Here is an 11,141-nt window from a genome sequence, read left to right as displayed (position 1 = left end):
TACAACAGGAAAAAGCGCCAACTGCCGCTGCACCGTCTGAGTCGTCAAACAAAGATGCTGTAAATGGCTCTGATACTGGATATTTCGTGAAATCCATTCAACTTAAACCTGGAATGACTTATTCAGGTAAGCCTAGAAGAGCTGTAAACACTGTTTGGGGTTTTCAGAGTTAGTTGCGTTTAAGTGAGCGTGCTGCCAGTTTTCTCCTCCCACTTCTTCACCACACCGTTTTGACCCAGTTTTGTTGCAAAGTGCAGTTTATTGTGCGCTGGTTGCTAACGGTACGTTCTAGCTTATTCCAAACGTTAATCAGATAACGGTCAATAGCGTCAACGGCTCTCTTTCAAATGTTGAGCCGGTCAGTGATGACAGGAGAGGCACCAGTAAGTTAGCGTTAGCCGGCTAACATGATAACGTTATATCATTCCGTATTCAGTCGATAACCAGGTTGGACTTATTGAACCAGGGCTGTCTCCATAATTTTGAACCAAGTTAGCTAGTTTGGTTGTGGTTACGTAACTACGCAGTGTTAACTTAAGTGCAAGGCAAATGGAAGGAGGCGTAGACACACAAAAAATGTCTGAGCTTTGAGGGTACGACACATGCGCAGTTACACGTGGTCTGTATTTGCCGAGAAGCTCAACAGCTGGCGCACTAGCTTAGAACAATTAAAGGTACAGTATTATGAGGGGTTTGAGGGTTGTGACCTTGTTCTTTACTTTGTTGTTAATACAAATGAAAAAAAAAAAATGAAAGTCAGAAACGGCCCAAGCGCACCCAAAGAGCACCTGATCGAAAACATCACTGTATTTGTAGCCACATCTCCAGTCCCATTGCACATGCGCCACACCACATTGCTCAAATTTATTTTCTCCCGGCCTCCTTCCGTTAGCCTTGCTTAAGTGCGTAGCTACTCTCCATCGTCGAACTCTTGATGGCGCCCAATGACATTAAAGTGTTGTTCCTCTTCTTAACAGTAAGGGTCGCTGTTGCATCTCAGTAGAGGAAAACAATCACCTCAAGGTACCCGGAAAAAAAGATGCCAGGTCTGAAGGGGGAAAATGTTGTGGCGGCGCTGGGGAGCCCTGTCAGGAGGAACAAACTGTCTCTGAAGTTTCTCCAGAAGAAAGAAACTAAACGGGTTCTGGATTTCTCTGAACCTCAAGCAGATGAACCTCAAACTGTTGAACAAGTGGAGCCTGAGGCAAGGTGGGTCTGTGTGCTGTCAATGTGTGTTTAAACTCGGGTCATGCAAAGTTCAAAACACTGCTTCATTACCCTGCTTTCTTACACTCTGTTACTCCTTGTCATTCTCACATTTCAAACCATTAACGTTCTTTTATTGTGCTAAATGTGATAATGGATAGGTAGACATGGATACCATACATAAGATAAGATAATTAAAGATAAGATATTCCTTTATTAGTCCCACAGAGGGGACATTTCTTTTTTTTCACAGCAGCAAAGTGGATAGCACACAGAGGAAGCATCAATAAGAAACAATACATTGTAGAAAAAATATAGAAACAAAATATGAACTATTTATTTATAGTGCCAAATCATAACAGAAGTTATCTCAGGATAATAATATAAATACAATATATAATATAAACACAATATAATAATGTAATAATATAAACAAAATATAAACACAGGGAAATATATATATATATATTTATATATATATTTTTTTATATATATTAAAAAAAGAACAGGAACAATATATACAGAATTTTTAAGTTTTTTAAATTTACAAATTTATACTTAGTTGTAGTTTGATTTAAGGTATAATTCACGTCATCTTATGTGCAAGTAACATGGAAGAAAACACTCTACCTTAAATATTCAAGGTGCTGTAAAAGCGGCTCTCACAATAAAATGCGGAAATTCCTGCGGCAGGTAATATGGCCTCATACCAACACCTAACAGTTTGATGTCCTTACAGCAGAGTTGCTCCTTAATAGTGATGTGCCCAGAGTTACACCATCTATCATTCACAAACACTGCCAACCCTCCTCCTTTCCTCTTACCCCTCTCCCTCGTCCTGTCTGCCCGCAGCCGCCCAGCTCAGCGGCCGTGTCTGGGGTCGGCGTAGTCAGCCACGTCTCCGTGAACACCATGAGGCTGGCCTCCCAGTATTCCCTCTGGTGCCGGGTCAACCCCGCTAACTCATCCATCTTATTGGGGAGAGATCTCACAAAAACACCAAAATGAAACTGTCTAAGCTAATTCTAATTAGAAAATATTAGAAAATAAGGATGCATTTCTAACCAAATATTAGAATTTTGTTAGAAATGCATCCTTATTTTCTTTAATTCATCATCTCCATCCTCTTGACATAACATATACATAAAAAATGCTCTTCTCATTTACATGATAATTTGACGACTCAATTTTCTAGGAAAAGGAGAGCTACAAATATGGTCTAAAGCAGACACGGCTGAGTAACCCACGCTAATTTTTATTATGGAAGGGATGCCTCGAAGCCCATTCAAGGACTACTCGAGGTCCTGCAACCCTGCTTTTTGATCACATAAATCTGCTAAAGCTGGATATTAGAGTAATTCAAAGACTAAAGTTTAGAAAATGTTTCAATATGTTGAAATTTTGATCTATATTGTGATGAGATCATGTTATTGTTTTTACAAAACTCAACTTTCAAAGTAATTGGGGAAAAAATGGCCTATTAGTCATATGTGGATTTATACATCTGAAGAGTTTGTACATAATGTACAGACAATAATAATGGTGGATAAGGATTCCAACCATATTGCCCAGTCCTAGTGAAACTGTAAGAATCAATCTAAGTAGTAGGTGATGAAGTTTCCTTTTTCTTTAAATTTGAAGCTGTTTTCTTTTCCGATGTTCAGCAGCTGTGATCAGGTGGTCCCTGGTCCTCCATGTCCAGTCTCACCCGGCCTTCTCCTGCCCAATGAGAAGAGAGAGACCTTAGTGCCATTTGTGGGATTCAACAACTTGGGCAACACCTGCTATTTGAACAGCATCTTACAGGTTGGTCATCACCAGAGATATAGTTAGTGTGGGCGTGTGTGTGTGTTGTTGTTGTGAATTTAACTTGGTTCTCAGTGCGTGTCCTACATATAAGTGATAATGTTATGTTTCATGCTTTGACTGGTTTGGTACTATGTGACCACAAGCAGTGACATCTAGCCCAGACAGTTTCATTTAGGTGTTTTTGTAAAGAAGTCAAAGCTGAAATATGTTTTTCTTGTTGACGTGCAATTGTCCCTGCAGGTGCTCTACTACTGCCCAGGGCTCAGAGAAGGCATAAAGAAACTGTACAACCTGTCCAAAAGCAAAGACAAACCAAAGGAAGAAACTGATAAAAGTGAAGAGGTTGGTGCAATACAAATTAGGTTTTTATTTAAGGAAATTTACATTTGCAAACAATAGCTTTAGAAATGAACATTCAGTGAACACCACTAATTAAGAATTATAAGCTTTGAACATGTCATTTTGGGGCAGTTGTACAATATAGTGCATCAAACACAAGTGCTCCTGGCCTTCTAAGTTTAATATAATAGATTCAATAAATGCAATTCAAAAACCTTTTTATTTGATTCATTTTCTCTTTGTATTTTTTTTTTTCAGCAGCCTCAAGTTTTGGCTGAGGAGTTTCCAGCTCAGATAGAGCTCCTGGGGAGCTTCAACAGTCTGATAACATCAGTGGAGCAGCTGCAGTCCAGCTTCCTGTTAAACCCCTACAGCTTCAGTGAAGGAGAACTCGCCACTCCACCTCGAAAAATACTCCACACACTCAGGTGATGATTTGGATATTTTGAATGAGATATTGTGCAATGGGGACCAGTCCAAATGATGCATTCAAATAGTTAAATGAGTAGTGGACATAACGTTGCTTTTTCTGTTCTGCACAAGGTACAATGAGACATTAAGAAGCATTTTTCTTACACCACCTTCTTTTGCTATGATTGTTTTGTCTTTTATAATAAAACTATGTAAATCAAACATCCAAATGGTACTATGATAATTATAATGAAAATGACTAGTTATGAGCTTCTCAAGGAGTATGAAAACCCAGAGATAAAAATATGAGCGCATTGATTTGATAAATGCATCGTTTGTGTTTTTTTTGTATCTAAACTGTGTGTGTGTGTGTGTGTGTGTGTGTGTGTGTGTGTGTGTGTGTGTGTGTGTGTGTGTGTGTGTGTGTGTGTGTGTGTGTGTGTGTGTGTGTGTGTGTGTGTGTGTGTGTGTGTGTGTGTGTGTGTGTGTGTGTGTGTGTGTGTGTGTGTGTGTGTGTGTGTGTGTGTGTGTGTGTGTGTGTGTGTGTGTGTGTGTGTGTGTGTGTGTGTGTGTGTGTGTGTGTGTGTGTGTGTGTGTGTGTGTGTAAAATTTTGAGTAGTCCCTTGAACAATTGATAAATCATTAAAGTCGGGTTTTTTTAATCCATCAGTGAATTAATTGTGACTGCTGTTTGTGTGTTGCAGGCAGCTGAACCCCATGTATGAAGGCTATCTTCAGCATGACGCCCAGGAGGTGCTGCAGTGCATCCTGGGATATATCCAAGAGGCTTGTGACATCATCCGAAAGGAGCAGGAGTCGGAGAGGAAGGATGCAGACGAGACTGAGGTTAAACTTGAGAACGGCGTCCATCTGGGTTCCAGCGGCTCTTCAACAGAATCCAAAACACCCACAGAAGAGGACGGCCAAGTCAGCGGCAAGAGAAAGAGTGACACTGAAGTGGGAAATGCCAAAAAGAAGCCCAAATCTGTCAAGTCTAAGACATGTGATGCTGAAGATAATAAACCCCTCACTCGCTCCAAAAGGAAGTCCGCCAGCAACATCACGATGGACAGCAGCCTAGACAAAGACGAAGAAGAGGAGGCAGAGGACGAAGGGATGAAGAAACAGAGTAGGGAGGAGGAAAAGGGGAGTGACGGTGAGGGAAACGGTGAAAAGACATCTAAAGAGGCAGATGGGAAAAAAAAGAAGAGGTCTAAGCTGAGCTGGCTGAGGCCCTCTGGGAAACAACCGAGTATTTTCTCCAAGTTCCTCAGCGTGGGGAAGATCAGCTCCACGAATGTGAAGAACCAAAACAAACCAGAGCCGCAGAACGGAGTGACCGACGACCAGAGTCCAAATGACAAGACCAGATCCCCACAAAACATGGCTGAAGACAAGGCCGTAAAACTAGAAGGTATGAGATTATTGTGTAAGAGAATGGGAAACTGTATTTAGTCTCGCTGCAATATGAGCGGTCATTCAAAGATGAAAGATTGATAGGTTGATAACTAATGAAAAAAATTAGACCGAAAGTCATACTCTCCATATGTTATTTACTGCCATTCAAGAGAACATCTATTTCTTAAAACTGCTTTCAAACAACTGGAATAGAGAGTAAAGAGTAAGAGGCACAGGCAGATGGCAGATTCCTGGTCACTTAATTTAACCTCTGCCCTGTGAAATACGACTTCAGACATAAAAAGACACTCTTTCTGTAAAATCCAGAGGGCCTGGACCTGATGGAGCACTTGTTCCAGGGCAGCCTGGTTCTGAGGACTCGCTGTCTGGAGTGTGAGAGCTTCACAGAGAGGAGAGAAGACTTCCAGGACATCAGCGTCCCGGTGCTCGATGATGAACCCAGCAGCCCAGACGACTTCTCTGAGGGTGAGGACTTTTACTTTGACTACAATTTTAACAACCCCTCTGTGCATCCAGTCTAATGAGAAGTCCTGCACCATGATTCACTGAAAGCTCTAAACATGGGCATGGCACACTATTTAAGTAATGTAGGTAATCATCTAAAATGAATGCACAGAGCAAACTTAATTTTTTATTTTTTTTATTACAAAGGCATCCTCTGCCAAATAAAATTGGAAGGCAACCTTCTTATTTCTGAAGTGATATCCTCTCTCTTCCCAGTCTCTCCTGATCCAAAACCAGAGCTGAAGACTCTGAAATGGGCCATCGCCCAGTTTGCGTCAGTGGAGCGCATCGTTGGGGAGGACAAATACTTCTGTGAGACGTGTCATCATTACACAGAGGCTGAGAGAAGTCTGCTGTTTGACAAAACTCCTGAAGTGATCACCATTCACCTGAAGCGCTTCTCTGCCAACAGTTTAGAGTGAGTCAATTATTTTTTCCTAACACATCCACGTTCATTTCAGTCAGTTTTCCGGTCTTTCAATGGTCACTTTTTTATTTTACAGCCTAAATGATAATACATTTAAAAAAAATAATAATAATAAATTTCGGTGTGATTTACACAGTTTGCCATACAACATTCAAACTAGAAAAGGTGTTGGAAAAGTGACGAGTCTCTTTAGGATAACCATTATAAACATTCTCAGAAATAACCAATCACCTTGCAGAATAGACACCAAGTTAATTGGCCTCCACCTGACATCAATTATGGTGTTTTTGATTACTAAAGAATAAAATCAGCTATTCCTTGAGGATTCCACTCCTAGTAGTGTATGGTAACACAAATAATTCACCATAGTTGGAAAGATGCTTTCAAAAGAGCTCCGGGATAAAGTTGTGGATAGACACAAGTTAGGAGAAGGATATAAAAAGATTTCAGAGGCTTTAACTTTCCCTCTGAGTACCGTTCAGAGTATTGTCCAGAAATGGCTCCACCCAGACCTCGCCTAGATCGGGCCGCCCCTCCAAACTGGATGACCAAGCCAGGAAAAGAATGATCAGGAAAGCTACCAAGGGGCCCATGGTGACCTTGAAGGAGTTACAAGTCTAAATCACAGAAGTTGGTCGATCTGTGCAGGTGACAACAAGTTCTGCACGTACGGCAGGGTGGCAAGAAAGATGCCTCTTCTGAAAGGATGTCACACTGAGTCTCGTTTACTGCATGCCAAAAACCCAAATTCTTGAGGAAAACCTCAAGCCTAAATCACCCCAATCATCATTTTCTGCATTATATGTTCTGCAAAAATTTAATTTTAAATCGGACCATATACAGTGGAGATCAAAATTCGAGAACAAGGTATTAATACTTGATCCAGTCTGAAATAATTTTATTTTTTTACTGTTCAGAATTTGATAGAATATCAGCTGTGGCTGTGTTTGTTTAAATAACCAATATTATGATCCAATTTTATACCAATTTTATGATCATTTTAAATATTTATAAAAGCCATAAAAATATGCAATACATCACGTTTTTCCTCAATGTAATATTTAACATGTATCTCAATCAGTTTGCAGATACCTTTGGTACTTTGCTTTGCCCGTTGTGCATCGCAGCTCCTCCATGCTAAGACCGAGGTGACGCTCGGTTGAGAGCAGGATGCATTGACGTTAGCCAGGGTTGGATGTACACTGTTTAAGTGGTACATCATCGGGGTCATTGTCGTGTTGTGTCTATACACAGTATATACGCAGTGCTTAGAGTGAACGTCACCATCTTTTAGTTCAAAGTGGTCCAATGCTAAACTTCGTCTTGACCTCTTTGTCGTAACCTACAGTCTTTCATTAGATCAGATCAGATATTAACTCTTCTGCCTGTTTCTTCTCCTCCTAGCCTGGACCCATATGCAGGTCTGTCTAAAGTGAACACTCCCTTGCAGACTCCTTTGACCTTGTCCCTGGAGGAGTGGTGCACCCGGCCCTCGGCCACAAAGGGTCAGCACTATCAGCTGTTTGCCGTGGTCATGCACAGTGGCGTCACAATCAGCAGCGGCCATTACACTGCCTTCGTGCGCATGTCTGATCTGAAAGATGTGAAGCTGTGGCTGCGGGACAGAAAAGACACCGAGGACGACGGAGAAGAGGAGAGGGAAAGTAAAGAGGGAACAAGGGTGAAAGACGAAGTGCTGGACTATGATGATGGAGAGGTTTCTTTCAGCCTGAAAGCAATGGGACAGAGAGGTGCCAGCTTGGTTAGCAGCAAAACGGGAGGAAAGAAGCTGTCAGAGGGTGGGGTTGGACTCTTGGGGGGCCAGAGGAGTCTGTCCAGTTGTGACCTCGGGAGCAGCAGCAGCAAACACACAGAAAAAGCAGCCAGCAGCGGATCAGCAGAGGGCTCCAAAAGGAGGAAGCCCATCAAAAGCCTGAGCCAAAATACTGAAGAAGGACTTAACAAGGAGGCTAAAGTAGGAAAGGAGGCTTCAACGACTTCCTGTGGCGGGGTGGAGGCCACAGAGCAACAGGCTTTGAACAACCTTGTTGAATTTGAGAGCAAATGGCTGCTTTTTGATGACTCTGAGGTGCGTTTGTTTGAGGAGGAGGATTTCCTGCGAGCCTGCTCTCCTGAGACCTCCTCCTCATCCACACCTTACCTGCTGTTCTACAGAAGGATGTCTGAACCCAGACACTAAAGTGAACACAAGGCCGCTGTTGACTTGGGGGCTGTGCCAGATAGGCCGACATACAGTTGCACTTTGCAATACTATGAACAATGCTAAAGATACGGTGGCTTCCATACTAGCTCAAACTGTAGATATTTGTCACAGAGCCATGGCTGTTCACACATTCTTGTGGACTCTCGCCTCAGATGTTCATGAGTCCATTTAGATTCAGGCATATTTTAGAAACTCTCAGACAATAGAGATTTAATTTTCTACTTGCCAGGAGTACTATTACAACTTTTTTTAGGGAGAGCGTGTGACTCTTCCTCTGTAAACCTCTGAGTATGATGACCTGTCATTTGGCTGTCTGTACTTATTATTTCTCGTACACTGGCTTTGATACTTTTTCTTTTGTCTACATCGTCATGTTTTAACATTTTCTCAGTCATTTGTATGATTCTTCTTTTACAAATTGGAAAAGCACTATTGAACTAAAATTGCAGAATTTTGGAGAATGTCTTTTTCTAGCTAAATACTTTTCTATTATCCATTAAGTTGTATTCACGAGAGCCAAAATAAGATCCACATATCCTTTCTCTTTGTAAAGCAATGCAGACTCTGCTTCATAAGGTTAGAGAGAAAGAAATCCTGCAGATTTGTTTCTGTCATTTTTTTCAATAGTTTTACACAACTTCTCAATGTTTCTGTTTGGCACTGATCCCTGAACTTAAAGAAAAATACACCTGAAGCCTAAAATTGATGCAAGAATTAAAAGAGCATTGGAACAGATTTCTAAGACTAAAACATCTGAGCGTACTTCCAATGGTGGAAGTTCGTATAAATGACATTTGTTCCCAACAACTGGATGCAAGTATTTCTTTTAGACAAATGTTCTCATTTGTGTTCAAGTGCTCAGTCAGCCAAAACAAGCAAGGATTGTGGAATTATGGATGATTTGAAGTTCTCACAGAATCTGGATTTTGCTCTTAGAATTGTTAGTGTGAACGCTCAAATATTGACTTTCCTACAGATCAAGGGTTGAATTTTGCACTTGTTCAGTGGTTTTTGTATTTTACAATATTGCATATCTTACAGTTAGACTTATCTCAGGTTCTGCAGATGGTTTTCAGGGATTGAATTAGCCATTCTTTAGCTTGGTGAGTAAAACTCATTATGGGCCTCATTCAGTATAAATCCTATATAGATGGGAAAGGTTTCCAGAGCAAGTTTTGGGGTTTAACAAAGTGCTTACAGCTCTGGTTTAATATAATGTGACAATGGCCTCGATAAGTTTGTCTCCTTTAAACTGTACCTCATTCAGCTGTAATTGTATAAATATTGGCAGGTTCACTCTATAAGCAATAAAGTTTTTACCTTCATGTCCTCTGACAATACTCTTACTCACATCCTTCTGATTTGTCTCCAACACATTCATTTTACATTAATACATTAGAAAGCAAAACAAATTACCAACATCTCCCCAGGTGCACATTATATTTATTTAGTAAAATAATTAATATAGAAGTATGCCATTAAAAAAGTAGTAGTATGTCAAGTCAGTAAAGTATGACTTTTTACCATGGCAATTTCATCATAGTATTCCATAAAAATAGTCGAGAGTATAGTATATAGTTAAAAAAGTTGCAGTTTATTAGTTTACACTCACCGGCCACTTTATTAGGTGCACCTCTCCAACTGCTCGTCAACGCAAATTTGTAATCAGCCAATCAATCACATGGCAGCAACTCAATGCATTTAGGCATGTCGACATAGTGAAGACGATCTGCTGCAGTTCAAACCGAGCATCAGAATGGGGAAGAAAGGTGATTTAAGTGACTTTGAACTTTGGTGCCAGATGGGCTGGTGAGTATTTCAGAAACTGCTGTCCTACTGGAATTTTTCACGCACAACCCTCTCTAGGGTTTACAGAGAATGGTCTGAAAAAGAGAAAAGATCCAGTGAGCAGCAGTGCTGTGGGTGCAAATGTCTTGTTGATGCCAGAGGTCAGAGGAGAATGGTTGGAGCTGATAGAAAGGCAACAGTAACTCAAATATCCACTGGTTCGAACAGAGGAATGCTGGAGAGCATCTGTGAACACACAACATGACCTACCTTCTACAGAGGGAACAGCAGCAGAAGACCACACTGACACTTTATTAAGCACCAGGCGTAAGTCCTCTGTGACAGTACTCTCTTATAGCGTGATCACACTATCCTTTTGGCCGCGGCCAAAACCGGTTTTTCAGCTAAAGTCTAGTACCTTTAAGTAGTGTGAGCGCACCCGCTCCGCGCTCAACTGGGGCCAGCTGGCCGTCCACGGCCCGCTTGAAATAGGTGGGCTTTAGCGGAGCCGTTTGCACATGTACGAGCAAGAGCGTGCGCACGTGTACGCGCACGAGCACGAGCCCTACGCCAGTAGCGTTATGTCCGCCTGTTCGGACATGTAAATAGAAGGACGGACCATGCGCGGATATTTAACAACAACAATGGTGGTGAAAGGTTCACGTTGTGTTTACTGCAGATTTGGTCGGATGAAAATATTCAAAAACAGTCGACAAGACGCACAAAAACTCCGAGGTCTATGGAAAGATTTGTAAACAAAGCCACACGCGATCAATGCGTGTGACGTGTTACGGCTTGAAGGCGTATGGACAGCAAGAAGCATTGGCGAGGCCCAGGCAGTGTGAGTACAAACGGGGCTGGGGCGCGGGGGGGAGAGGGAGGGGGGTCAAGTACCCTAAAGTCCGGGTCTCGGTCCGGGAGGATAGTGTGAGCGCGCCCTTATTCACATCCTACTTTTACATTAACACAATAGGAAGCAAGATAATTACCAGCATACACCCAAGTGAACATTAA

The 11,141-nt window shown here is 41.6% G+C and overlaps 1 protein-coding gene across 2 annotated transcripts; it reads left to right on the top strand.

Moving 5' to 3' along the window:
* On the top strand, positions 1-9,658 carry usp1 (ubiquitin specific peptidase 1). Of its 2 annotated transcripts, none has more exons than XM_083939341.1 (9): positions 1-126; positions 978-1,209; positions 2,874-3,012; positions 3,256-3,357; positions 3,613-3,782; positions 4,470-5,179; positions 5,491-5,649; positions 5,905-6,106; positions 7,520-9,658. In XM_083939341.1, the coding sequence occupies exons 2-9, from the start codon at positions 1,040-1,042 to the stop codon at positions 8,313-8,315; spliced, it is 2,448 nt and encodes an 815-aa protein (XP_083795467.1). In that variant the 5' UTR covers positions 1-126; positions 978-1,039; the 3' UTR covers positions 8,316-9,658. The 2 variants fall into 2 exon arrangements, with proteins under 2 accessions (XP_083795467.1, XP_083795466.1); XM_083939340.1 differs by having other exon boundaries at positions 2,871-3,012.
* The last annotated feature ends 1,483 nt before the right edge of the window (positions 9,659-11,141 follow it).

This window comes from Echiichthys vipera (genome assembly GCF_963691815.1).
Source record: "Echiichthys vipera genome assembly, chromosome: 3".
Classification (NCBI taxonomy): Eukaryota; Metazoa; Chordata; class Actinopteri; order Perciformes; family Trachinidae; genus Echiichthys; species Echiichthys vipera.
The sequence above is the reverse complement of the archived record's forward strand: the minus strand, read 5'-3'. Positions and strand labels throughout refer to the sequence as shown.